This window comes from Armigeres subalbatus, chromosome 3 (genome assembly GCF_024139115.2).
Source record: "Armigeres subalbatus isolate Guangzhou_Male chromosome 3, GZ_Asu_2, whole genome shotgun sequence".
Lineage (NCBI taxonomy): Eukaryota > Metazoa > Arthropoda > Insecta > Diptera > Culicidae > Armigeres > Armigeres subalbatus.
The window spans coordinates 52,505,286-52,532,751 of record NC_085141.1 but is presented as its reverse complement, the minus strand read 5'-3'; the positions used below and the strand labels follow the sequence as shown (position 1 = coordinate 52,532,751).

The 27,466-nt window shown below is 41.0% G+C and overlaps 3 protein-coding genes across 5 annotated transcripts in view; 2 read left to right on the top strand and 1 right to left on the bottom strand.

Annotated features, from left to right (window-relative positions):
* Positions 1–2,013, top strand: part of LOC134219406 (actin-histidine N-methyltransferase) — a 264,258-nt gene extending 262,245 nt beyond the window's left edge. Inside the window, exons 2-3 of the mRNA XM_062698130.1 lie at positions 767–1,048; positions 1,116–2,013. Of these exons, the coding sequence (XP_062554114.1) occupies positions 767–1,048; positions 1,116–1,623 (790 nt within the window). The 3' untranslated portion in view covers positions 1,624–2,013. The remainder of the gene's footprint in view (positions 1–766; positions 1,049–1,115) is intronic.
* An 11,606-nt stretch (positions 2,014–13,619) lies between these two features.
* LOC134219531 (E3 ubiquitin-protein ligase TRIM37-like) lies at positions 13,620–15,475 on the top strand. Of its 2 annotated transcripts, XM_062698275.1 has the most exons (4): positions 13,620–13,829; positions 13,950–14,365; positions 15,132–15,252; positions 15,308–15,475. In XM_062698275.1, exons 2-4 carry the CDS (start codon positions 13,981–13,983, stop codon positions 15,378–15,380), a joined length of 579 nt encoding a protein of 192 aa, XP_062554259.1. In that variant the 5' UTR covers positions 13,620–13,829; positions 13,950–13,980; the 3' UTR covers positions 15,381–15,475. The 2 variants fall into 2 exon arrangements, with proteins under 2 accessions (XP_062554259.1, XP_062554258.1); XM_062698274.1 differs by lacking the exon at positions 13,620–13,829 and having other exon boundaries at positions 13,923–14,365.
* A 30-nt stretch (positions 15,476–15,505) lies between these two features.
* On the bottom strand, positions 15,506–17,334 carry LOC134219529 (WD repeat-containing protein 5). 2 transcript variants are annotated; one of them, XM_062698272.1, is made up of 5 exons: positions 17,175–17,334; positions 16,897–17,115; positions 16,734–16,833; positions 16,048–16,673; positions 15,506–15,990 (listed from the first exon to the last, which is right to left on the bottom strand). In XM_062698272.1, exons 2-5 carry the CDS (start codon positions 17,032–17,034, stop codon positions 15,802–15,804), a joined length of 1,053 nt encoding a protein of 350 aa, XP_062554256.1. In that variant the 5' UTR covers positions 17,035–17,115; positions 17,175–17,334; the 3' UTR covers positions 15,506–15,801. The 2 variants fall into 2 exon arrangements, with proteins under 2 accessions (XP_062554256.1, XP_062554257.1); XM_062698273.1 differs by having other exon boundaries at positions 16,734–16,830.
* Between the last annotated feature and the right edge of the window lie 10,132 nt (positions 17,335–27,466).

The following is a 27,466-nucleotide window of genomic DNA, read 5'->3' as shown; positions in this document are numbered from 1 at the left end:
GTACTAGTTTTCGTCTCGTGAACATTTTGAAAAGTCTCTGGCACTGTTATGTCACTGAATTTCTTCAAACTTCGGTTGTAGGAACCACTTCGCACAAACTTTTCCCATTTCTTTGAGTTTTCCATGTTTCCGAACAGTTTTAAAAAGTGTAACAATTTTCTTTTGCCCGGATAGAGCATTCATTAGGACTAGGGAAAAAAATTGAGAAGCACCGTCAATGCTATCAAAATGCTGAAGTGCCTTCGAAATGCTGCATAAAAACTGCAAACATTTACTCTGCATTGGTGATGCTAGCTATTGACCTCTGAGCATTTCAAATGCTGCTCACTAGAACAAAGTGCATATGACATGCAAATAAAAAGCTATTTTACAGCAAACTTTAATGCTTAGCGGTTACCTGGGTATCATGTTACTTTTATGCCCAGAGAAATCGAGACAATTTCCAATCCGAAAATTGCCTAGACCGGCACCGGCTATCGAACCCAGCCACCTTCAGCATGGTCCTGCTTTATAGCCGCGCGTCTTACCGCTAGGCTAAGGAGGCCTGGAATATCAACGTTCAATAAATACGCCAAACTATCCTTGGGTTTTAATCTTAGTTAAATAATACAAACAAAGAAAAATTGATTCGCCATGGCCTTTACAGTTGTAACAATTATGTTTTACCTATACAGTGCATCTCCGCAATGGTAATCGATGATTTGTTTTCCCACTCTCTACCTCTTTTCCATGTTCCGTGCATTTCCGGCATTTATCACTCAACCAGCTGGGCTGCCTCGACTGTGATGACACGCCAAAATCGTATTCCGGTGGACCTGCGGGACGAGAGCGAAGAAACGTCTGGCGATGCGTCGGAAGCGTCCGGACCAAGCCCGGTGCTGATTCCGCTGTGGGATATGGCAAACCACATCAACGGACAGATCACGACCGGCTACGACGAGCAACTGCAGCGGGTGGAAGGCCAAACGTTGAAGCCCTTCGCCAAGGGAGAACAAATTTTTATCCACTACGGAAACCGAAACAACGAGGACTTTCTGGTGCATAATGGGTAATACTATAAATTAGGAGCTATCAAAGGGGATTTCATTGTTTTATACATATAAATCATTTCACAGATTTGTGTTTCCCGAAAACAGTAACACCGACGTAACGATTCAGTTAGGGCTGAACCCCGGAGAGGAATTTTTCGATCAACGGAAAGAGTTACTCGAAAAACTTAACCTACCAGTTGCTGGAGATTTCACGGTGAATCGTGGCCCAGAATACATCTCGGAAGATCTTCTAGGGTTTGCACGGGTATTCAACATGACCAAAGATCAACTGTCTCACTGGACTAGTCAAGAATCTGATCTCATTAGAACCTTACGTTCCATAGAATGTAACCTCGACGAAGAACTGAATGAGAAAGTTTGGAAATTTTTATCCATTCGGTTGCAGCTGCTCATGCGAATGAGCGGAACAGGATTGGACCAGGATGAAGCTTTACTCGCTAATCAAGGCCAGAAAGGAACACCGAAACTGGGTCACATAAAGAACATGCTGGTGCAGTTCCGAGTAACCGAGAAACGAATTCTTACCGATGCCGTCGAGTTCTGCAAGCTACAGGAGCTTAGCAAAAAATAAACTATCATTGAAAAATATCTTGAAAAATTGTTTCACTTCTGTTCAATCCAGTGGGATTTTGCTGGCTTCTATTATTAGTGTAAAGTTTTGTTAATAGTTTTGTTTCATTCTCATCACCGTTGTCATCAGTGTTGAACTTCTTCTTGAAGCTTTGTAATACTTTGTAATACCAGTATTGAGTTTATTTTTATCCTTGATAATTGTGTACTAATTTATTTGAACGACTTTAATTCTTGAGATCGAATTCTCTTCATCAAAAAAAAACCGTATGGCCAAATAAAAATACAGCATCTGTTATACAAATAATTAAAAAAAAGCGTAAGTTATCTTCTGAGCCTTTAAAACTAACTTAGCGCGCATCACAATCCAAATACACGAATCATATACCAAGTTGTAAAGGACATACTTTTATCGATCCGAAACAACCCTTGTATGATTGCGTTTTCACGTCTTACTGAGCAATCGTAATAGTTCCAACGCATCAGCTTGAAAAATTTCAAAATAGGGAAAGACGCGAAAGACGTTCTGTAGAGCTGCCTGCTAAAAAGCGTTTTGCCTCAGTTTTCCGACAACGAAATATCACCACTTTTAATTGTAAATACTCACTGGTCGACAGTAAATTTGTATTCGTGATGCTCATGTGTTGCATTTGTAGTTTTCGACCTCTAAAACCAACTGGTTACTGGTTACAATTAATTGCATATTATTCGGCAACTCGGCCGTACGAAAACCATTTTTTTGTTAAACATCTTGGCTGTGCATATGTACAGCATATATGTTTCGAAATGGACAAATTGATATGAATTTAAGATCCACGTGTCTTGAGGGATTGAACCTCAACCTCCTACTCTCTAGATAGGCGTGATATCAGACATTGACTGCGGTTAGTTTTCGTTTTTTGCAAATTGAATATCTTTCAAGCATCCGAAAGATATTCAATTTGCAAAAAAGAGAGCTAACCGCGGTGGAGGTTGGTACTCGGATTCTGATGGCTTTTCCGCAAACGTGACCTTTAAGTGGTCTTGTTGTGTAGGGGTTATCATGCCTATCTAGAGAGTAGGAGGTTGAGGGTTCGAGTCCCTCCAAGACACGTGGATTCTTTTTCGGAAATTTCATATCAATTTGTCCATTTCGAAACATATGCTGTGCATATGCACAGCCAAGACGTTTAACAAAAAAATGGTTACTGGTGTTTATTGTTTGATTGGAAAACTTCCGAAATTATTTGGTCACAAAGTTGAAAGCGGATCATCGCTTTAACGGCGTTGAGGTCACTTGCATGTTCAGATAAGGTAAAATAAGTTTTTACGATAATCTATGCTATTACGATATCGGAATGGCCCCATGAGTTTCTCAGCCAAAATGGACGTTCCAGGGAAAACGATACAAAATACAAAAACAATACGAAAATGGTACAAGCCAGGACTATTGTATGAGAGTAGCATCACTTTCACGAATGCTAAGGAAAGGGAAGGATCGCTAGTTGGACACCTACTTAAGAAAGATGCAGAGAACTCTACGGGAGGTTTTGGGATTGTGTGGAAGGTTATAACAGTAGGAATCGTTTTTGGTAGAACGTGAAACACAGAAAGAACTAAGATAGAAATACAAAGTAGGAAAGGGGCGAGCCTGGAATTGAACCCACGATCTCTGGTAGAAGCAGTACCCAGACAACCAGAATGCATGCATAATAGAATTGTTTTTTCTGTTATGCGATGCCTATGCGCACAAATTTCATCGCTTACCAGTCGCGAAAACACTTTTTACGTACAAAAGTGGAGGCGATATATGTATATTTCTTATCCGACGTTGCACGGAAATGTATGCGATGTGCACGATTTTTATGCGAGTTTGTTCGTTATGCATTGCGATGTAGTTTGTGATAACAAACTCTGTTTGAAAGATAATCCGATTTCATGTGAGTTTGATTGCAGGAATATGCGATGTCAACAAATGAAGCTGGAATAAACTCGTAAAATAGCCTACTGTGCGGGAAAATTTATATATAAACTGATGAGCTTTGCACAACAATGCGATTCTGATGAAACTTGGATAGGTACACGATTTTGATCGTGCATTCGTATGCGATGTGTGGTTGTCTGGGTAGCCACTAGACCACCGAGCGCGTTACGAAAAGAGTTCCGTTCGGGTTGCACAAAAAAGTGCGGAAGACCAAAGGTTCTTCGTTTGTAAACCCAAAAGACGTCCGTTTCGTTCTTTGGGTTTCCAAATGGAATTATTCCTTATGTGACTCTCTTCCGAACCGAACTTTTTTGAACTTTTTAACGGATTGTCGGTAGGAAAATTGCTATATGTTAATGTAACAACATACTGTTGAGAGGGTGCAATGTTCACCTCCCTTATAAATACTCACATTGAGCCTTCATGCACAACCCTATTGAGAGCACCTTCCGTGCTTATACACTTTGTTATGTTTACGTCACAAGTAAAAGTAAAGCTACCGTGTGAAAACGTGTTTGATTTAACTCCGCGAATAAAGAAATATTATCGCTAAAGTTCTCGCGTACGTGTTTCCTCAACTCCTCCGAAAATCCTTGCCGGTATTCCACTGTGTCGTAGTGTACTCTCGCCGACAGGTTATGGTCCCAGCGAGTGGGCCAAAGGAAGACATTCGGGAAGTTGAAAGATCCGGCCGGGAAGAGCCGGGTAGTGCCATTTTGTTTTTTCGCCGCTGCATCGGCAGGGCAAGCGTCGTCTTGCATACGACGAGAAAGTGTATTGGTGTTTGTGAGAGCAAGGCTAGCGAAATCGTGAGAAGTGAGAAGTTTGCCAGTTTCCCAGTGAGAAGACGGGAAGAGTTGTATTTGTTTACCCCGTGAAAAAGTGCACCGGTGAAGATGGGTGATTCGAAATTTTCGATTGCCAAATTGAACGGCAGCAACTGGCAAACATGGAAAGTGCGGGTCGAGATGTTTCTTGCTCGCGACGATCTCTGGTACGTGATCGAAGAAGACATTCCCGACGAAGACGATCGTACCGACGAATGGCAGAAGGACGACCGGAAAGCAAAAGCGACAATAATCCTGCTGCTTGAAGACAGCCAGTTGTCGCTTGTGAGAAATTGTGCCTTCGCGCGCGATACGTTCGATGCTCTCAAGCGTTACCATCAAAAGACGACGCGGTCGGTTCGCGTTTCACTTTTGAAAAAGTTATGTGCTTCGAATCTAGTGGAAAACGGGAATATTGAAAATCATGTGCGCGAATTCGACGATCTATTCGATCGGCTTGACGCGGCGGGTACAAGTTTGGATAAAGACACTAAAATTTGTATGCTGCTACGCTGCCTGCCAGCTTCGTACGACGGTTTGGTTAGGGGTCGTACACTTATTACGTAAGCAATTTTTCTGGGTTTTTCAACCCCCCCTCCCCCCATGAAAGATTTTTTTTCATTCAAATGAATTTTTATTTATATGGAACGTAAGATATTGATCGACCCCCCCTCCCCACATAAGTGCTTACGTAATATGTGTACGGCCCCTTACGGCTCTGGATAGTCGATCCGACGACGACATCTCGCTCGACGTAGTGAAGTCCAAGCTCGTCGATGAGTACAATCGTAAGCTAGAGCGAAAAGGATGTGGTTCAGTGAAAAGTGAAAAGGCAATGCGATCCGCGGAAAACAAGTGGGCTAGTGATTCTCGCATTTGCTATTTCTGTAAGAAAGCCGGTCATATCAAACGGAACTGCAGGAAGTTCTAAGCTGGCCAGAAGAAAAACAGTGACACAGCCAACGTTGGTAGCGGTAATGTATCCGTGAAAGCTAAGGCCGCACAAAGTGACTCGCGTGGTGTTGCGTTCACCGTCGGAGAACGGAAATCGTGCGGTTGGGTGATAGACAGTGGCGCCAGTGCGCACATGACCAACGATCGGTCGTTTTTCGAGTCGTTGAAAGAGTTTTCGGGCGGATACATAACGATGGCAGACGGGAAGAAGACCCAAATCTTGGGTGAAGGAAGTGGCATTGTGTACGGTGTCGACGGGTCCGACGAAACGATCAAAATTGATATAAACGAAGTGAAGTTCGTGCCCGGGTTGTCCACAAATTTGATTTCGGTCGGAAAATTGGCGAAGAAAAACTTCCGTGTGATGTTTGACGGAGATGGTTGTGAAATCGTTGATGCTAACGGTGTCGTTGTTGCCACGGGATTCCGGCAGAATGGTTTGTATTACCTGCGTGTAGCAGAAGCGTCGCTGGCGGCAGCAGAAGGCCGACACAGAGTGGACTGTCAGCACCAGTGGCACCGGCGGCTCGGTCACCGCGACTGGGCAGCTGCGGAACGGATCGCGAAGGAAGATTTGGCTACCGGATTTAAGGTGAGTGATTGCGGGTTGCGATTGGTATGCGAGTGTTGTATGGAGGGGAAATCGGCAAGAATGCCCTTCACTCCAGTTGTCGAACGGAAATCGTCCCGAATACTGGACATCGTCCACACGGACCTATGTGGACCGATGGACAACGAAACGCCGAGTGGAAACCGATATGCGATGATCATAATCGATGACTTCAGTCGGTTTACGGTCACATACCTTCTGAAGCATAAGTCCGAAGCTGCTGGATTTATTAAAGAGTATGTTAGCTGGGCCAACAATCACTTCGGTCGCAAGCCGGCCGTTATACGCTCTGATGGAGGGGGAGAGTTCATTAACAATGAGCTGAAGAACTACTACAAGCAGCAAGGAATCCAATCGCAATACACCGCTCCGTATTCGCCGCAACAGAACGGCGTTGCGGAACGCAAAAATAGAACACTCACCGAAATGGCAACCTGTATGTTGGTGGATGCGGGGATGGAAAAGCGGTTCTGGGGTGAGGCAATGTTAACTGCCACATACATACAGAACAGATTGCCGACGAGGACCATCAAGAAAACGCCTCACGAACTCTGGTGGGGAAGAAAACCCGATCTCAGCCATTTTCGGATCTTCGGCAGCCAAGCCTATGTACACGTACCGGAAAACAAACGCAAGAAGCTAGACAGCAAAGCCAGAAAGCTGACGTTCGTCGGCTATGCGATACAGCAGAAGGCCTATCGCTTTGTGGATCCTGAAACGAATGTAATCACGGTGAGCCGCGACGCTCGCTTCATCGAGTTGGACAACGGATCGACAACGATGGAAGTGTCACCTGCAGAAAAGAAGAAAAGTGAAACTGTGAAGGAAAAGGAAGAAGAAATTGAACTGATCCCCTTCAAAGAAGAGAAGGAAGAAGTGCGTGAAGAGTCAGCCGAAGATGTATCCGACGACTACTACGAAGCCGAAGAACCTGAAGCCCCTCAAGCAAATTCAAGTCCGAACCTACGTCGTTCATCCAGGCCGAACCTTGGCACCCTGCCTCAGCGTCTAGAGGATTATGATGTCGATTTTGCAGTGGGTTTCGCCGCGTGTGCTGTAGAGGGCCCAATCGACTTCAAAGAGGCCCTGAAACATCGCGTATGGCATGACGCTATGCAAGAAGAGATGGAGTCTCATCGGCGGAATCAAACTTGGCGCCTGGTCCCATTACCAGAAGGGAAGAAGCCCATTGGTTCGAAATGGGTCTACAAAGAGAAGCGCAATGAAGAAAACCAAGTCGTGAAACACAAAGCCAGGCTCGTAGCCCAAAGTTTTGCACAGCGCTCCGGAGTCGGCGTGGAGGATGTGTACGCACCAGTCACGTGCCAAGCAACGTTCAGAACATGCCTATCGGTGGCGGTAAAGAACAATATGTTGGTTCGTCACCTGAACGTAAAAACGGCAGTCCGCTCGGTGCTGGAACCGGCGACTTGATGAAGTTTTGGTGCGAATTGGGTTCAAAGCGGCCGTGGTGGACCCGTGCTTATACGTTGGTGATATCGGAAGCGTGAAAGTGATGTTGATTGTGTACGTTGATGATATGTTGATCGCGTGTGTCAGTGGATCGCAAATTGAGATTGTCACTGCAAAACTGAATACCGATTTCGAACTAACACCTCTGGGAGAAGTGCGTCACTTCCTAGGGGTAGAAGTCAAGCGAGAAGACAAAGTGTTCAAGTTAAGCCTACGTAACTACATAGACAAGTTGCTTAAAGTGTTCGGTATGGAACAGTGTAAAACGGCCAAGTCGCCGATGGACGCTGGTTACCTGAAGATTGTGGAAAGTGGTGAACCGTTCAAAGATCCAACTAACTACCGAAGTTTGGTTGGCGGACTTCTATATTTGGCCATTGTCGCTCGGCCGGATATAGCAGCAAGTGCAGCGATCCTGGGAAGAAGATTTACCGCTCCTCGAGACTGTGACTGGATTGCGGCGAAGCGTGTGCTCCGCTATCTGCAAGGTACAAGATGCTATCAGTTACAGTTATGCGGAGAACAACAGCAAGGTCTAATCGGTTTCTCGGACGCCGACTGGGCCGGCGATATTGAGAGTCGGCGATCTACGTCCGGAATATTGTTCAAGTTCGATGGAGGTTGTATTATGTGGGCGAGTCGTCGCCAACCGTGCGTAACGTTGTCATCAATGGAGGCTGAATACGTGGCGCTTAGCGCAGCTTGCCAGGAAGCGCTATGGCTCAGACAGCTCCTTCGAGATCTGGGCGAACCAGAATCAACCAACAACCGTCATGGAAGACAACCAAGGATGCTTGGCATTCGTTCACTCGGAGCGCGTAAGTAGAAGATCTAAGCACATCGATACCAAGGAACGCTTCGTAGAAGAACTGTGTAGTCGTGGGGAAGTTCGCCTGCAATACTGTCCCACAGACCAAATGCAAGCCGACATCCTGACCAAACCGTTGGGTCCCGTGAAACACCATCAGTTCTGCGAGTTGCTGGGACTTTGCGAAGATCAATCGTGTAAGGAGAATTCACATTGAGGGGGAGTGTTGAGAGGGTGCAATGTTCACCTCCCTTATATGCACTCACATTGAGCCTTCATGCACAACCCTATTGAGAGCACCTTCCGTGCTTATACACTTTGTTATGTTTACGTCACAAGTAAAAGTAAAGCTACCGTGTGAAAACGTGTTTGATTTAACTCCGCGAATAAAGAAATATTATCGCTAAAGTTCTCGCGTACGTGTTTCCTCAACTCCTCCGAAAATCCTTGCCGGTATTCCACTGTGTCGTAGTGTACTCTCGCCGACACATACGACGATGGATCGGGTGATGTGCGTAGTCCGAGTTTCAGGGGCATTCTCGAGTCCCTTCGAACCGCGCAGAGGGTTACGGCAAGGTGATGGTCTTTAGTGTCTGCTATTCAACATCGCTTTGGAGAGAGTAATACGAAGGACAGGGATTGACACGAGTGGTACGATTTTCACGAAGTCCGTCCAGTTATTTGGTTTCGCCGACGACATTGATATCATGGCACGTAACTTTGAGAAGATGGTGGAAGCCTACATCAGACTGAAAAGCAAAGCTAAACGGATTGGAATAGTCATCAACACGTCGAAGACGAAGTACATGAAAGGAAGAGGCTCAAGAGAGGTCAATTCGAAGTAACCAAAAGTTCCTTTAAGAGTACGTTTTTCACTTAATCAGCTTCACTGAGCTGCTTAAGCGAAAAACGTACTTTTAAAGGAACTTTTGGTTACTTGGGATGTAAGCCACCCACCACGAGTTTCTATCGGTGGTGACGAAATCGAGGTGGTTGAAGAATTCGTGTATTTGGGCTAATTGCTGACCGCCGATAACGATACCAGCAGAGAAATTCGGAGACAGGAAATCGTACGTACTTTGGACTCCGCAAGATGCTTCGATCGAATAGAGTTCGCCGCAGTACCGAACTATATATATCAAAACGCTTATTAGACCGGTAGTTCTTTACGGATACGAGATCTAGCTGATCTAGGAGAACCAACGCGCACTGGAAGTATTCGGAAGGAAAGTGCTGCGTACCATCTATGGTGGGGTGCAGATGGCGGACGGTACGTGGAGGAGGCGAATGAACCACGAGATGCATCAGCTGTCCATCGTTCACACCGCAAAAATCGGAAGACTGCGGCGGGCCGGGCACGTAGCCAGAATGTCGGACAGTAATCCGGTGAAAATGATTCTCGAGAACGATCCGACGGGAACAAGAAGGCGAGGTGCACAGCGGGCAAGGTGGATCGATCAGGTGGACGATTTGCGGACCCTTCGAAGACTGCGTGGTTGGCGAAGTGCAGCCATGGACCGAGATGAATGGAGAAGACTTTTATGTACATATTGCACAAGCCATTCCGGCCTTAGTCTGGTAATAAATAAAGTTATATAGTCGACTCTCCACATCTCGATGTTCTATATCTCGATATCTCTCGATATGTCGATGGTTTCCTCAGTCCTTTAGGGATTCCAGAAGGAAAACGTTTTGGGATTCACGAAGGAAACCTTTTTTTCCCGAAGGAAAACTTGCAGAAATCCCAAAAAAAATCCAGAGGAATACCAGAAGGATTTCGTCACGAATCCCAGAAGGATTTCCTCAAAAATTCCTGAAGTATTTACTCAGGAGTCCTAGAAAGATTTTCTCAGGAATCTCAAAAATATTGCTTTCGGATTACCAGCAGCATTCCCTCCGGAGTTCTAGAAGGATTATCTTAGAAATCGCAGAAGGATTTTTTCAGGAATCAAAAAAAATCCTAAGGAATCTCAGACAAAATCCCATGGGATTCCTATAAGTATTTACTCAGGAGTCCCAGAAAGATTCCCTCAGGAATCCCAGAAGGATTAACTTAGGAATATAGAGGATTCGAACCGGCGACCTTTGGATCGGGAGGCGCACACCGTAGCTCGACGCCACCGACGGCTGTACCCCGTCGAGCAGTCCACAATTTCGCGCCGGAGGCGTCATCGACAACGGCGACATCAATGAACGACGCGTGAACATTTTCGGAGTCCGTGGGAGAGACCGCGCCTGACACGCGTGGCGCCAAAGCAGCAGTAGTGGAGAACCGTCGACGCCTCCAAGTTGGTATGCAACGAACAGAGTGAGTAACATGCATGTTCCATTATTTTTCCCCAGGCGGAAATCACCTCTGTTCACACCAATTTCTCTATTTGCTAGACCTCACGGTCTGAAGGCATCCAATTTTCCCTGAACAGCCCACTTGTCTCCCGCCCAATCTCTTTGGGAAAAATCTTACCCTCTCCTGAAGGGTCTCACTAGGTCGGGCAACCTTCCTTCGATCAGGTTAATGATCTCCCCCGGTAGTGGCGCTTAAGCCATTTCAAACGGGAAACTCGTTACGCTGGCAGGTTTCAAGGATTCTCTCAGGAATCCCAGAAGCATTTCTTCAGCGATCTTGAAAAGATTATCTAAGGCATTCCAAAAGGATTCTCAGGAATCACAGAAGTATTCGCGAAAGAATCTTAGAAGTACACTCTCTGGACTCCCTCAGGAATCCACGAAAGATTTTCTCAGGAATCTCGAAAAGATTATCTGAGGAACTCCAAAAGGATTCTCTCAGGAATCCCAGCAGGATTCTTCCAAGAATCTCAGAAGGATTCCATCGCGAATTCCAGATGGATTCTTTCAGGAATCTCTGAAGGAATCGCGTAGGAATCCTAGAAGTATACTCTCAGGATTCCCCGAAGGATTCCCTCAGGAATCTCAGAAGGATTTTCTCAGGAATCTCGAAAAGATTATCTAAGGAACCCCAAAAGGATTATTTCAGGAATTCTTCAATGAAAATAAAACTAATGGAACGTACACACGGTCAAGCAGTTTGACCAACATTGACTCCACCTTGTCGTATTTCAAGCATTTTTTTCTTTTTTTTTTTTAAAGACCGCAATCGGATGAAACGATCATCCTTGTAAAACACGAAGTGCGCTCACCTCAAAACTCGTCAATCAACTGAAGACCAACATTTTTAGATCCATCATTCAACGACGCATCGCTATCTCAAAACCGCACTCACACAAGCATACACGTATCATTCATTTGGTCCACTTACCATATATACATTCATGATTTTCTGCACATTCAGGATCATACAGCATTCTACTACATGATGATCTCACATCTGTTTGGAAACGCATATGGTTCACACATACACAATTACATCCTGTAAGTCTTTGCATAATGAAGGCACGGAATTGTGATTTCATTAAGAGTTCTATAGGGTGGTTCCAAAAATACATTATTCAAGAAATGATTCAATTCAATAAACTCATTTATTTTAATAATCATTCTCTTTAACTAAATGATACATTTCATAATATATTAAATGTCTACTATAATCACCACACACCTCTCGTTTATTCAAACATCCATCAAGTTTTACCAACAGCGGCACGAACAATCAATTCGACCAACAATATCACACACGAACGACCGAAGCGCCAACTTGAGCACCAACCATAAAAAAATATATGGGGGTTTGTGCAACTTCACTATAGACAAATCCAAGTAAAAATAAGAAGAAGACACACGACGGTGTTAACTTTGACAGATCCTACAGCACAGCATAGGAAGATCATTTTAAAATGCTTATAATAGGGTAAAATACCCAATAGTGGACCCCCTAGTGGCGAAATTTTGCTCTTCCTGGCATAAGGAGTGGAAATTTTCAAAATATTAATATTGCATGATATCTTATATGAAGCTCTGCATCTCCTCTTTACGATACATACATAAAACACACAAATACTCGACGTTATTCGTTGAAATTAACATTTTAAAGTCTGACTGAATTCGCCCTATAGTAGACCCCCCGGGGGTCCATAATAGGAAATTGCTTCCCTATAGTCGACACTTCATTTGATTTTTATGTTCCGTTTCGGGACGTTCTTCTTTCCTATTATGGACCCCCAAAATATTCCTATAATGGACACTGTCGTGTTTATTTTTTATAGAATTGTAAAAAACCATCTAATTTTACTTTCCATAGCATTTCCAATGCATGTAGTTAAATCATAGGATTATAAGGTAGGTTCTCCCGATGGAATTTCATAGCCAAATGTTTACATTGTGTTGTAATATTGCAAAAATGGCTGGAGGGTCCACTATTGGTTGGGGGTCCACTATTGGGCACTTTACCCTAAATTCTAGACAAATTGTAATTAAAATCTGATTGATGTACACGGCACGGGAAAAGTTCTGAATTACATATCAGGAAGCTTATCTCAATTTTTTGAATATTTTCCAAAAATGTATCTATCATACAGTTCGGAACTTTTTCCGTATCATACATCGATCAGATTTTAATTACATTTTGTCTAGAATTTATTATAAGCATTTTAAAATGATCTTCCTATGCTGTGCTGTAGGATCTGTCAAAGTTAACACCGTCGTGTGTCTTCTTCTTATTTTTACTTGGATTCGTCTATTATAAATTCAGTAGAAAACCGAATTATAGCCGCTATCGAAATTGGATTTTTCTCACAATCCATACGTTAAACCTAATTTCGGCAGTAGTGCGCTGTATAGCACATCACCAAATGAAAACAGCGCACCACTTCCGAAGTTAGGTTTAACTTATGAATTGTGAGAAAAGTCCAACTTTGTTTGCGGCTATAATTCGGTTTTGCACCGAATTGATAATACAAAATTTAAACCGTCTAAGACGAATTAAGTACTGTCCATTTAATTCCACCAGTTAATTTTCGTTATCTTTGCAGATACGTATTTCGACCACAACTGTGTGGTCGTCTTCAGTGTCTTGTACTTGACTCTACAATACAATTGAAATGAAAACCGAACACATTTTTCACGGCACGGAATACGTGGTACATAACGATAATAGTAATAAATTTATTCAAATCGCTTAACAACAATTACCCCATCACAGAAAACTAGTCCTGAAATGATGTTTTTGTTTAATAATTATGAATTGTCAGTGGGGCCCACCCTACTGTCATCGCCTATCTCTCCAATGGGAAAAAATGGTGGCTAGCATCTCTGGGGTTAGCGCGAGGTGGGCTGTTGTGTGTCATCCGGCTGATTTTTTCCCATTGGAGAGATAGGCGATGACAGTAGGGTGGTTGCATTGCATTTTTTTTATCCCAGCAAGCCATCATGCTGTCGTCATCAGTGATTCCGTGAAGTTTGAGATATGGCAGTCAAAACATCAACAACCAATTTCTAAAACATCCAAAAACCAATTTTCATTTACTTATTTCGGGACTGATTTGCGATTTGGGCGTAACTTATTTTGTAAACAAACATTGGATGGCAAATTCCTGCTAAAATAAGCATTTCCCGGGAAAACCACGGCATGTATCCGACAGAATGAGCTTTCCTCTACCAGGTAAGGGAATTAGTTTTGAAGAAAAGTACTTGCATTCTTCGGAATCTTTGAAACAATGTTTGTTTACAAAATAAGTTACGCCGAAATCGCAAATTGGTCCCGATTTGGTTCCTATTCTAGATTTCACATTCTAGAAATTGAGCAAGGAAATATGTCTGATCAACGGAACCAAGAATCCAAACTTACCGTGCTGCTGGAGTGTTGCATTTGCTTCTACGGACTACGCGAGTGCCACATCTGTGCGGAATGTTCACAGCCATTCTGTCGGGAGTGTATCCACAAATGGCTTTACAAACAAAGTTGCTGTCCGTACTGCCGGGCGTGCATTAGAAAAGATCAGCTTATTCGGTTCTACCTCATCGATCAGCTGCACGACGAGATGGAGCAATTCCTGGCGGAGCAGAAACGTAACCGCTGCGTGGTGCACGAATCGCAACAGCTGCTGTTGGTTTGTTTACGGTGTGAACAGTGCGTTTGCGTTGATTGTTGGTATTCCGACGAGCATGTGGAACATAAAGATGAGATTGTTCCGATGGGTAAGTTAAATAAATACATAGTGGATTTTACTTTCGTTCTAAATCTAAACAAATTAACCCACCTAGCATTATGTATTGACAAAATCGTATTGAGAAAGTCTATACACCACATTAGAGTGATAGATCCCTGTACAGTAATATTCCGATTTTATCACCCCCGGTGAATTTTAGGACGAAAAAATAGGAAATGTGATAAGAAAATTATTTTGATCTTTTTAGTGGAATGTCTTCACTTGTCATAAGACGAGTTTGTACAATCCCATTTAATTCCACCACTTAATTGTACCTTGACAGATACGTATTTCGACCTCAACAGTAAGGTTTTCCATCAGTTTACATTTGATGCAAATGAATGCAAACATCTAAAATGCACTAAAATATCTATGAGTTTGATTTTTTTTATGGCGAGACCAAGAAATACCTCAGGAAAAAGGGGTTTCAACCATTTTAAAATGCAATGTCCGATTGGTCAATTTTCGATATCGAGCAATGGGGCCGAATTCCCCGTAGTAGCAACTTGTAGCCTAAGCTTTGAAAAGTGTGTCTACAGAATTTGTACACATACAGACATATTAAACACTATGGGTCTGTAGGCCTCCTATCGAAAGTTTTAGATTGATCATATAATATAGCCTTTCATTACAACTTTGTTGTACGGGAAAGACATTTTTTTAAATCCAGTTTTAGTCCTGAAGTCCAACAGATCTATAGAACATTGCATGGTCATATTGATGATAATTTCTACTACAAAGTAAATATCTTACAGAAATAGCATTCGATCATTACTACCGAGAAACAATAAGATCTGGCCAATTAAACAAAGGAGATAATGGAGAAAACGTGGATCTACAGAACAAAATAAAAGTCTTATTTGAAGAGAAAAGAGAGTAAGTTTTTTTTTATTTTGTTTATGTAATTAAAAACGATTTTTTTTCATTTCAGCGCAATGGCCATGAATCAAATTCTGAAAACCATGGAAAAGCTTCGAATTAACAATAACAACATCACTTCATAGAAGTGACATTTACTTAACTGTTGTGCAATATTTATCTATTCATACTTGAACCAAGTACGATGCAGTTATGTGATAAATAAAGGGATCAAATATTATGTTCCTTCGTTGGAATTAATAAGTAAATATAAGTTCATTCTCCATTTATTCCACTTACATTAAAGTCAAACGTCTTATAGAATACAATCTAACATTACCATCGATATTTAATGTAGAGTTAGGGCTGAGTAGTTGAAGTTTATCTCCCTACCTTATAGTTTTACGCTTATGGCTAACAATGTTCTGTCCATCGAATTCAATTATTCTCACGTGTTGGTGCTTTTCAGTACCATACCGGATAGTTGGTAGTGGAGGTAGTAGCTACGAAGCCATTGCTCCACTGAGACCTTGCCGAGCCCCCGGCCAACTATCTGCGGGCCCAATTTTATGTGTCGCTCTTCCAGAGTTTTATCGTCTTATCGTTCTCGAGTGCCGCCGATGCAATAATGTTCTCTGTCGGGTGACATGCAGTGCAGAGAACCGTATCCGTATGACCCTGTAAGCATTGGACGATTTCCTTGCTTTGCAGATTCCAGATGTACACCATATTGTCCTCACTGCCAGAAACGATCCACTGAAATACAGAATGAAATTATTACAATTTTAGATTTATAACAAATACGAATCTTACCTTTCCACCGGTTACCGAAAAATTGGCGAAGATGCAATACTTTTCATTCTTATGGCCAGTGTACGTTTTCAGACACTTGCCCTTCGAGTAATCCCACAGCTTCAATGTGTTGTCCAACGTTGCAGCCAATATGTACTTCCCGTTCGGCGAAAACTTTACAAACGAAACCGGTGGATTGTCATCGTCGATAAGCGTCTTGAGACACTGTCCGCTAGCCGTATCCCAGATACGACACAGGCCATCGTAACTGGACGATACAATCAGCGAACCGTCTCGGTTGAAATGCACCGCTGATACCGGATCGGAATGAGCAGGAAGTGTCTTGAGGCACTTTCCCGTCCGGACGTCCCAAATTCGAACCGACTCGTCAAATGATCCCGACACGATCAAATTGCTCTGAGGATTGAAGTTGCAACAGAACACGTAGTTTGTGTGTCCTTTCAGCGTTTTCAGACACTTCCCCGAGCTCAGTTCCCATATCTTCAAAGTTTTATCATCGCTGGCGGTCACCAACAACCGGCTGTCGCTGGACCACGCCACATCACTAATCCCTAGTTTATGGCCAGAGATCGTTTTTTCAAATTTGCCATCATAGGCACCCCATATTTTAATCAACTTGTCCGCGGCTGAAACAAAGAATATTCGTTACGCCCTAACCACCAACTAGTTTTTAAAGTTCTACTTACAGGAGCTGGCCAACCATTCACCGTTCGGACTAAATTTTACTGCGGAAACGGCTTTAGTGTGACCGGCAAGGGTAAATTTGAGAGTGTAATTTGGTTTCTGCTTGGAAAAACAAACAGATCGGTTATTTTATCTCTGAAATCCTAAACCCTTGTCCCAGCTTACCACGGAAAGCGACTGTCGATTCTGACTGGAAGGGGCGTGCTGACTCTGCGAAGGGGGTGGTGCATTCTGTTGGATGGGTGTCGGAATATGAATAGGATGGCCACCATGGCCCACGGGACCTCCGATGGGAACCATCATCAGCAGATTTTGTTGGGGCAGCGGTGACTATTCTTCTTTTTTGTGATCTTTGTCTTCTTTTCTAGCGGCTGTGGCGGAGCGCTGAGATAAATTCGAAAGTTCAATGCCAAATATGGATATTTGCGATAAAATAAACTTACCCTTTACTGGAAGAATGAAGTTCGATATATTTTCTTATTATTTCTGGAGGAAATTTTCATTAATTTCTTAAAAAGTATGACGAGATTAAAATTCGAGTAAATAAACCAAGCCGAAATTTTCGCGTTCTTTTGAATGATAAAAGCTGCGAAAAACGTAAAAGAGAAATGTCAGAAAAGGCGCTTTTTTATTTACAAGCGTAAATGTAAGATACGCCACGTGGGTTTATCACAGATAAATCGACACATTTTATTTCGCTTTTTGCAGAGGGGCGACAACGGATTTTTTTCATATGGAGTTTGGCAAGTATGACAGTACCCTCTTATTTGGCGCATAAATTTATACTCCAATGTCAAAATGCTCATATACTATCATAAATTGTCGTGGTATTTGTGAAAATTTGTATTGTTTACCGTTTTTACAAGATAGAGTGGTGTTGAAAGCTCATACTAAATTAAAGATTGCAACGAACAAAAATCAGGGGGAGAAGGCGGAGCACTGAATCCCTACCCCAACATGTGCGACATCTGGATTTGGTTCTAAACTGTAAACAACAGTGTTAATTCTCTACCACCTTTTTGTTATGGCGAGGCAATTTTTATGCACACTTTTGTTTTCGATATTTCATCAAAGTTAAACACTCAATCATGCAGCAATATAAAGATGTGGTATGCTTGAGATAACTGCTTGATCATAGGGACAAGAAAAAGAATTTATTTGCAGTAACTAACCGAAAATAAAAATGTTCACATTGACGTTTGCGCCCTAATACCGGTTCTAAGCTTCAATGCAGAGTACACGAGCTTTGTTCGCCAGTGACAGGCATATGAGGCCCTTGACAAAAATACACCAATTCCGTAAAAATGTAGGGTAAAGTGACCAATAGTGGACCCCCAACCAATAATGGACCCTCCAGCCATTTTTACATTATTACTGCACAATGTCAACATTTCGCTATAAAATTCTATCGGGAGAACCTACCTTACAGTCCTATGATTTGCCTACATGCATTGGAAATGCAATAGAAAGTCAATTTAGATGATTTTTTACAATTCTATAAAAAATAAACACGAGAGTGTCCATTATAGGAATATTTTGGGGGGTCCATAATAGGGAAGAAGAACGTCCCGAAACAGGACATGAAAATCAAATGAAGTGTCGACTATAGGGAATCAATTTCCTATTATGGACCCCCAGGGGGTCTACTATAGGGCGAATTCAGTTCGACTTTAGAATGTAAATTTCTACGAATAACGTCGTGTATATGTGTGTTTTATGTATGTATCGTGAAGAGGGAATGCAGAACTTGTTGTTAGATATCAAGCAGAGTTAATATTTTGAAAATTTCTAAGTCGTATGACAGGAAGAGCAAAATTCCGCTACTAGGGGGTCCACTATTGGGCATTTTACCCTACACACTTAAATCGAGAATTTCAGCTCGGTACACTCTGAAATAAATAAATACCAAATAGGTTAAAAGTCATACTAACTGGCTATTCGCCTGGTTGACCCCGGCTTAGATTAGATGCGGACTATACCGCAATAGTATAACTTGGATTTATAGGGAGTAATGTATAAGTTGACTTTAATCAACACTAGTTTAACTTCATTTGGCTGGATTTTTTTTTGCTGGATTCTGCATTCAACAAATGTGTTGTTTTGATTATTCAATAATGGAAATAATAATATGATAAATAATATTAGTTTTTATTTCTCGTTCACATAATTTTATAACACGTCTTATAACTAAATTACGGCTCAGGCTCATAAATACCGTTTGGTGGGTTTCTCTTCTAAGCTCGCTCAAAATTACGTAGAATACGGAATTATCTGTCGCGTTGCGGTTGAATTTCATCATCGGTAGCATCCTGATTAATCCTGCCGCGGCATCATTGCTTATTTTATTCGTAGTCCAGGTAGTTTCAAGGAACCATTTATCCGTGTGCGTCGATCCTGGTTTTCGGAGGCGGCTTGATTGACCGACATCATCGATTCTCCGGCATTGCCTACAAAGCAATATTTCAAACTTATGTTCTGAACGCAAAAGAAGCGTGGACAGGAGAAATATTTGTTCGGCACAACTTACCTTTCACGCAAGTAATGCGCGTTTACCATCATCGCCATGCATTTTTAAATTTAAAATAAGTTTTACATTTAAATTTAGTGAGCACTTATTTTACATGCTGGAAACGAACTGTCAAATCTGAATATACTAGAGAAAATAGCTTCGCGCAAATCTTAACTAGTTTTATTTGTATGCTATGATAGTATAAAATTTAAACTGAGCAATGAATAAATCTCATTATTACTAAAATAGTATAGATTTTATCCTATAGATGGTTTCATTAATTTCTTAGTGTATTGCGATTTTTTTTCACCATTTCTCGGGTACTTATTCAAAAGGACGTATGTGATTTTGTAAACAAAGTTTCAAACGCCGATTTATCGTATCTGATGGCACTCCCACGCAAACCAACACCACCAACAGGTAGCCGAAGGCTTCTCCTACCTGTTCGTGGTGATGGTTTGCGTGGGAGTGCTATCAGATTGGACATATCGACGTTTGAATCTTTGTTTACAAAATCACATACGTCCTTTTGAATAAGTACCCGAGATTTAGACAATAAAGATAAAAATTTCGTCTTACTCAGATTTCGCTTTCGATTTCGTTGATGGCTACCGTGCGCATTTCACTTGAAGATCCTGACAGCTGCCGCAAGCCCCCTCATGTTTACATATTTTTTCTTGCAATTTAGTACTCCGGTTTTGATTACTCGCGTGATAGCTGCTGAGGGTATAATGTCGATCGTAGTTTAATATTCAGGAAAGTTGAAATGATTTGTTCCAATGGATGGTTAAACCAGGAACCAATAACCGGGACGTGAGTGTCCCGAACAACCGATTAAAAATTCATGCAACCCATGAAGAGCTGACGAGACCAGCACCGCCAGAGGCGCTAGTGTATTTTACTCACATTAGAGTAAATTTATTTGAAAGTGTTTTGTTCTGTGTAGACTTTTTCCACGCTTTTTCACTTTTTTGTTGTGATTTTTGTTCATGTTTATGTTTACGTGTTCATTCCAGTTTTTCATCGTTGTATTTTGTTATTTTGTGCCGGTGCCGGGATGGTCGACAAACATTTTTTCAATTAAAATATCCCTTCCTCTACACTGTTAGATGACTTTACCCATTAATGGGTACTGTGTTATTGTTGATATTATTCCCACCGTGAAAAATTCACCCATTTTCTTGAAAAAGTGCCACTACCCATTTTAATGAGTAGTGGCGCTTTTTGAAGAAAATGGGTGAATTTTTCACGGTGGGAATAATATCAACAATAACACAGTACCCATTAATGGGTAAAGTCATCTAACCGTGTAGCTGAAGAAGGAGCCAGTTTGAAAGCATTCATCCTTAAATCATTCTCATCGAGTAGCCGTTATGTGGGAAATGCTATAGTCAAAATTTATGTGTGCCACATAACATAACGGCTATCCGATGAGAATCCTTCAAATACTGATTTGATATTAATCCTTAGAGAATTTGGGATACCGATGAGAATCCGATTTCTACGAGAATCCATTAGAGACTCCGATGTGAATCATTTAGATATTTACTTCAATGGCAATTTTTTCATGATTCTGACTAGAATCCTCTAGGATGAGAATCCATTAGAGACTCCGACGAGAATCATTTAGGGTTTGCGACGGGAATCCTTCAGGGATTCCTTTTTTGCCTTTATCGTATACCATAAGCATGCGTAAAAGGCTATATGATTACTTCAAAACAAGACTATTGATATAAGGCCATAGTGTTTATATACCAATCGACTCAGCTCGACGAAGTGAGTTTTTTTTCTGTATGTGTGCGCGTGTGTGTATGTCTGCATAGCGTGGGTATCTTTATCTAAAAAAAATCTCCGTTTTTCCCAAGGGTTGGAAAAAAAATCCAAATGGGGCATTTTTTGTCAAAAACTGCAATGCATTTAAATGGACGCAAATGAATATGAATTTATGGAAATAATTGAATCTATTTCCCTAAAATTTAATTTTGACCGCTCTTAAATGATTTTTTTCGTAAAATTGGTAGGATCGGACTATGGGATCAGAAGTTATGGACAAAATACAAATTTCAAAACCACTATACAAAATCACTTTTTTGACACTTATGCTCAGCTCATCCGATTTGCTAGCAACAAGTTGCGTTCGGCGAGAAATTGTATAAGATCTATAAACAAATATAAAAAATAGGATAGATCCACTTATTAGTGTTATTTTAGACTTTTCTTATAAATTTCTTAACCCTTTTGAACGAACTAGAAAGGAACCATCACCGCTAGGCGGAATAATCAGGGTTTTTACAATTTGTCAAAAATAAACACGAGTGTGTGCATTATATAGGAAGGAACATTTTAGGAGGTCCATAATAATGGAGATGAACATCCCGAAACGGAACATCAATATCAAATAAAGTGTCGACTATGTATATGGAAGCAATATCCTATTATGGACCCCAGGGGATCTACTGTAAGGCAAATTTAGTTCAGACTTTGAAATGGTTATTTCAACGAATAACGCTATGTATTTGAGTGTTTTATGTATGTATCGTGAAGGGGAGATGCGAAATTAATATGTTGAAAATGTCTACTGCTTAGGGATCGTACACTTGTTACGTAAGCAATTTTTCTGGGCTTTTCTCTTGGGTGGGTCTCCTAGGAGAATTCCTGCAGCAATTTCTGAAGGAACTTCAAGAGCAATTTCTATAGGAATAGAGGAACACCAGAAGCAAATCCAGGAGGGGGTGCAGGATCAAGTCATGGCGAAGCCCCTGAGAAACTCCTAGATGAAATCAAGCAGCAATTCCTAGAGAAACTTCATAAAGAACTCCCGAAGCGATTCATGGAGGAACCCTCCGAGCAACTTCTGGAGGAAGCAATTCCTAGAGAATTATGAAAAACAACTTGTGGAGGAATTCCAGGAGCAATACCTGGACGAACTGTAGGAGCTCTTCCAAAGCAACTCCTAGAGAAACTCTCCGAGTAATTTCAATAAAAACTCCAGAAGCAACTCTTGGATAAATCCAAGGAACAATTCTTAGAGGCACTGCTGGAGCAATTCTCAAAGACACTGTTAAAGCAACTCCTGGAGGAACTTTTCCAGGAGCGATTTCCAGAGAAATTCTAAGAGCAATTCCTTGAGGACCTCCAACTGGAACTCCTGGAGGAACAGCAGAAGTAATTGCTAAAAAAACTTCTGGAACAACTGCTGGAGATACTGTAGAAGCGATTCCTAGAAATATTCCAAGAACAACTCATGTAGCAATACTATTACCCTTATACTTGTTTACGTACGAACGCGCTTTCGAACGAAAGCTGAGGCGCATTCGCATTCTTCCGCAAACAATAAATTTCTCCTGTAATTCTGCCAGAAAATCCTCCTGAAGTATCACCAGGTATCCCAAGCAACCAGAAGTTCAGATTTTACTTAAATTTACTCTTAACCGAACTAATTGGTTCACTATGGTTCACATCAAGTTCCAAGCATCCTTAACGGAACTTTAAAGTTCACTTTTACGCTCCCACCATACAAAAAATTACTTAAAATGAGAGCTGATTAAGCCAAAATAGCCCTTCTTATCCAAACTTCTGGTTGCTTGGGATTCCTTCCGTCATTGCAAAGAGTCCCTTTGGAATTTCAATATTCTTGGAGGTATTGTTGGATCAATTTTAGAAGAAAGTCCAGGATGAAAAACTAGATGAGCTTGCGAAAGAAACCGTTTAGAAATCCTAGATCCCAGAAGCATTTCCTAGATACATGAATATATGATAGAGGATGCAAAATCTCATTCCGAAAAATATTTCTGAAAAATTCCCAAACTCCTATAGCTATAGCATATAAGATTTTTACAGAAATTACGAAAGTAAGCTCTAAGCTTCATATAACTATATACTCCAAGTTTCGGACGGTGGTGGTATAAAATACATATCAAAAAAAAAAAATTGGAGAGAATTAATATCTGAAGCGGCCAGCGTAATTTACAATTTCTAGCAATCGAATTTATTTTTTTATTCGAAAATTTCCCAGAACTAAGAGGTCGTAAATGGTTTCCTAAGAAATTTTTATGTTGATCCTGTGATGGTCCCTTCCAACAGCTTCCTTAGGGCTTGCGGGTCGACATATCTGTTTAAATCAATCGAATATCGTGGAAGAATAACTGTAGAGCATTGAGAGCATTTTTACGAAAACAGGGGGAATGACAGCTTTGGCAAGTTTTGTTCTATTATTGCAGGGGGGGGGGGGGTTATGACTGACTAGGCTCAAATTTGGCCTAAACATTCTTTGCATATCAAAGAATATTGTGGCTAAATTTCATAAAATTTGGTCGACAAAAACCCCCTGCCCTGATAGAACAAAACCTGCCAAAGCCGTCTTTCCCCCTATATCTTTATTTTTCCTGCATTTTTAAATACTTATTTAAACAATAATTAAAAAAAATTAAACTTGATTAAAAAACAACACGGATTATGAAGTCGATATCTTGGGTGTCATTCAGCTTGTAGGGAGCTGGCAGGTGTGCCGTTGACATTGATCAAACATGTTTATGAATAAAACTATTCGCAACATGATATGATTCGTAGTTACGTAGTCACCACCGTATACATCCACACCTGGTACACCTACACCTGGTCGTTGCCTTATTTTTCAATTGACACATTATTGTGTTATAGTCAATGTCTATATTCCTGTTTCATTCCTCCATTAGTATATGCCATTCAGTAAAAGGGCGTGGAAGTGATGCAACGTTGGCATAGTTACGTTGAAGAGGTCTCTAATGTTTTTTATTGCAATCACCCAGCATAGATTAGCCGATTGTGGGCCACAGAATCACATACCTATCTTTAAACTTTATCTGGATTCCCGCATCAGCGTAAGAAGGCATCTTCACTTTACCCACATCAGTAAAAGGCAATGCGAACAAGTCGAAACGAATGTGCAACAGTTCGAAAGTGAACGAATCGGTTACCTTGATGCGGAAATGGGATCTGCCGTTGTCCCGGTTTTGTGTTTTTTCACTCCGTCGCGCATGTTTACTTCGTGGAAGGAAGCTCACCCGCAACCATTAACTGATCCACAGAACTTAATTCCTCAGTGCTATATTCGCTGTTGAAAACGCTTTTCTGCTTCGAGAGTACAATGTTTGATAGCGATAAACTGTCATGCACACCCATCGAAGATTACCGGGAAGTTTCTCTGAGAATTTCTTATTACTGCCAGAGATGCTATTGCTGAACAACCAACTTCCGGACATATGCAACAAAAATGACGAAATTTATCTAGTCGATGCTTTTCATGCGTCGTTCCGACCTGTTCAATACTAGGCGGGTAAGGGGTGATACAGGAAAGATTTGAGCTGATCTGCAAACTGGATCTGCAACAACTACAAAACTACATTTTGAATATCAGCAGATTATTTCAAATAAGACTTACCAATCAAACTCGGGGTCTAAGTAATAATTTCAGTTTATACATACAAAACACACAGAGTACGATACCCAAGGAAGAGGTTGAAGATAATGTTTACGAATGTTGACATGAGGAAACAAAAAATCAACTGACAGATAGATGCACGGAAAAACTCACAAAACTGCTTACTGACAGCGACTGGTTTAGTGTCTTTTCAGTTGTATACCTAGAACTCTACACACCGATGGAGACTTCAAGCGCAACACCGAAAAATTCCGAGTGTCTGATCCCGGTTATTAGTTCCTGGTTAAACTTTATTTGGTTTGTTAATTTGGTATCATAATTCATCTTTTTAAAAATTGCAGACAAATCACTGAAAAGCGTATAATTAGTCGACCATTGCTTCATCCCGCTGGATAAGGCCGTTTGCAGCAATGGGCATCATCTTCTACGAAATTGTTTTATTGATTATTTATATAGATGTATACCCAAGTAACACGGTTTGTTGTATGAGTGTAAAAAATACATCTTTCGAACATATAGTATGTTACGTTTTAGAATGAAAAACTGCTTTGATTACTTTCACACGACCCAAGCAGCGCAAAAATTATCGATATTTTCAACATCTTTCAGTTGCAACATGTTGCTTGTTGCTTGCATGAGAACAAGCATGGATGAAATGATGAACACCATTTTAACAATATTAATACAGTAGACGTTCGATAACTGCAAGTCATTTAACTGCAATGCTTTTAACTGCAATTCGATAGTTGCAACAGTTTTGCAGTTATCGGACCGCTAAACTTCAAACTGATGTCAAACTCAATGACAGCTGCATTGCGCTGCACATTTAGATGCACTTTTATTGCATCTGACGTCGATTGACAACCGTTTGACGTCTAGAATGCGTTGCAGTTATCGAACGGCATTCGTTAACTGAAAAGTAAACATTTTGCAGTTATCGAACGGCTACTGTAAACATATACAAACTGAATAAATAAATCAAATTTGTTTCGAAGTCTCGGTCGAAACATTATATGCGGCTCATGTTTCATTGGCTAAATTTTCATTTTACTTCTCCTAAATTCATGCGCCATTGATTGAAGAAAAACATAACTATGCCAAAGCATAATTTTGAAATTGATATGTAAACAAATTCTCGAATCTGCAAAAGAAAAACAATATGGCAAGTGGTCGATAAACAAAAGTTTCGATGAAGAACGTTCATAACATTGATCTTAAAAGATGTTGAAATTACGTTAAACTTCTATCATTAGGGTATATATTCTGACGAAACAAATGTCAAAAAATGAACATGTTATGACCTTGTTCGTAAAATCTTCCTGTAGACATGTTTTATGTTGTGAGAATGTAAAACGAAACATCTAAAAAAACCAAACAAATCTCGCTTAACTTTTCAAAAGGACCTAAGTAACATTTTTTTCATGAATTTATTTGAATACTGCAATCAAAAGCTTTCATGTTTTTCTGTTGATTGCGCTATTCAAATAAAATCAAGAAAAAAATGTTACTTAGGTCCTTTTGAAAAGTTAAGCGAGAAATGTCAAAATAGACATGTTATCAGCAAGTTGTGAGAATGTAGTATGAAACTTCTTCTCTGATCAAATTGCTGTATGTTTTGCAAAAACCTTATCATAGCTTTCCTAACCCGCAATGAAAACAATATGTAGTATTGTTGTTACTGTTCACATGACATTAGTGATATTGTTACTATTTATATTGCGGATCTTTTCAAAATTTTCCATTTTGCGGATTCCGCAAAGTTTTTCCGCAGCTGTCAAAGTTCTACCACAGATAACAGACATACAGGCTAGAACAAATTTTACTCAAAAAACTGTGTAAATCAAAGTACGTTAGAATACTGACTGTGGCAATACGTCGTTTGGTGGCGCTAGGTGTCATTCATGGAGTCATGCGTACCAGCTGTCACATTTCATCAAACAAATATTGCGCGCCAAAATGAAACCAAGCTTGCCGCCTTTTCCAGCACGTGGTAACTGTTGATATTTATTTTTCGTTCACTATGGAACCAACAAGGTCAAAAAACAAATTCTACAAAATGCATTTTGTTCTCTCAAGCAACCAATTACCAAGTAGAGTTTACTACTCGTGCCACTTCTCAATTGCATATTGTTGAAAAAATATATGTTCTTAATAATATGTTCAGATTACGATTAGTTAAAATTGTTGACTACTATCGAAAAGAGAGATAGTGTTCCAAAACAATTCACTGCCGGAAATGCTAGTTGGTTTCCTAAGCATAACCCGAATGGAACGACTAGGCGGGGCATAAATGAATGGTAAAAAAAATCATGAATATCCTTGAGCATTATGGCCGTTTTCATTCTTTTAGTGCTTCGCTGCTGGCTGTGACGATGACTGTGGCTGTGGCTAATGGAAGGAACAGTAAATATTGAAAAGAATTACAATAATGATAATACAGTCAGAGGTGGTTGCTTCTGTTCACCAACGAAACATCTCATTACAAAACAAACCATGCACTTCTTGATGGCAGCAAAATCACTTGCGTTAGTGTGAGAAAGAAACATCGCATATGGAATCGAAACCAGTGTGATGGGGAGGATCTGTTGTTTATGTTTATGGTGGGTGGTGGCGCCTAAAATGTTGACAGCTTCTTGATGAGAGAAACTTTGCGATGCCAGCGCCGCCACGAGATTGCCACTTGTGTTGCATTCCAAAATGACCGTTAAATTCCTTACACACGATTGAGAACGGACTTGTATGTCTGTTCTCTGTGGTTCTACCGCAAGCCTGCAAATCTTCAATGCACTGAAACAAAAACCTGGTAT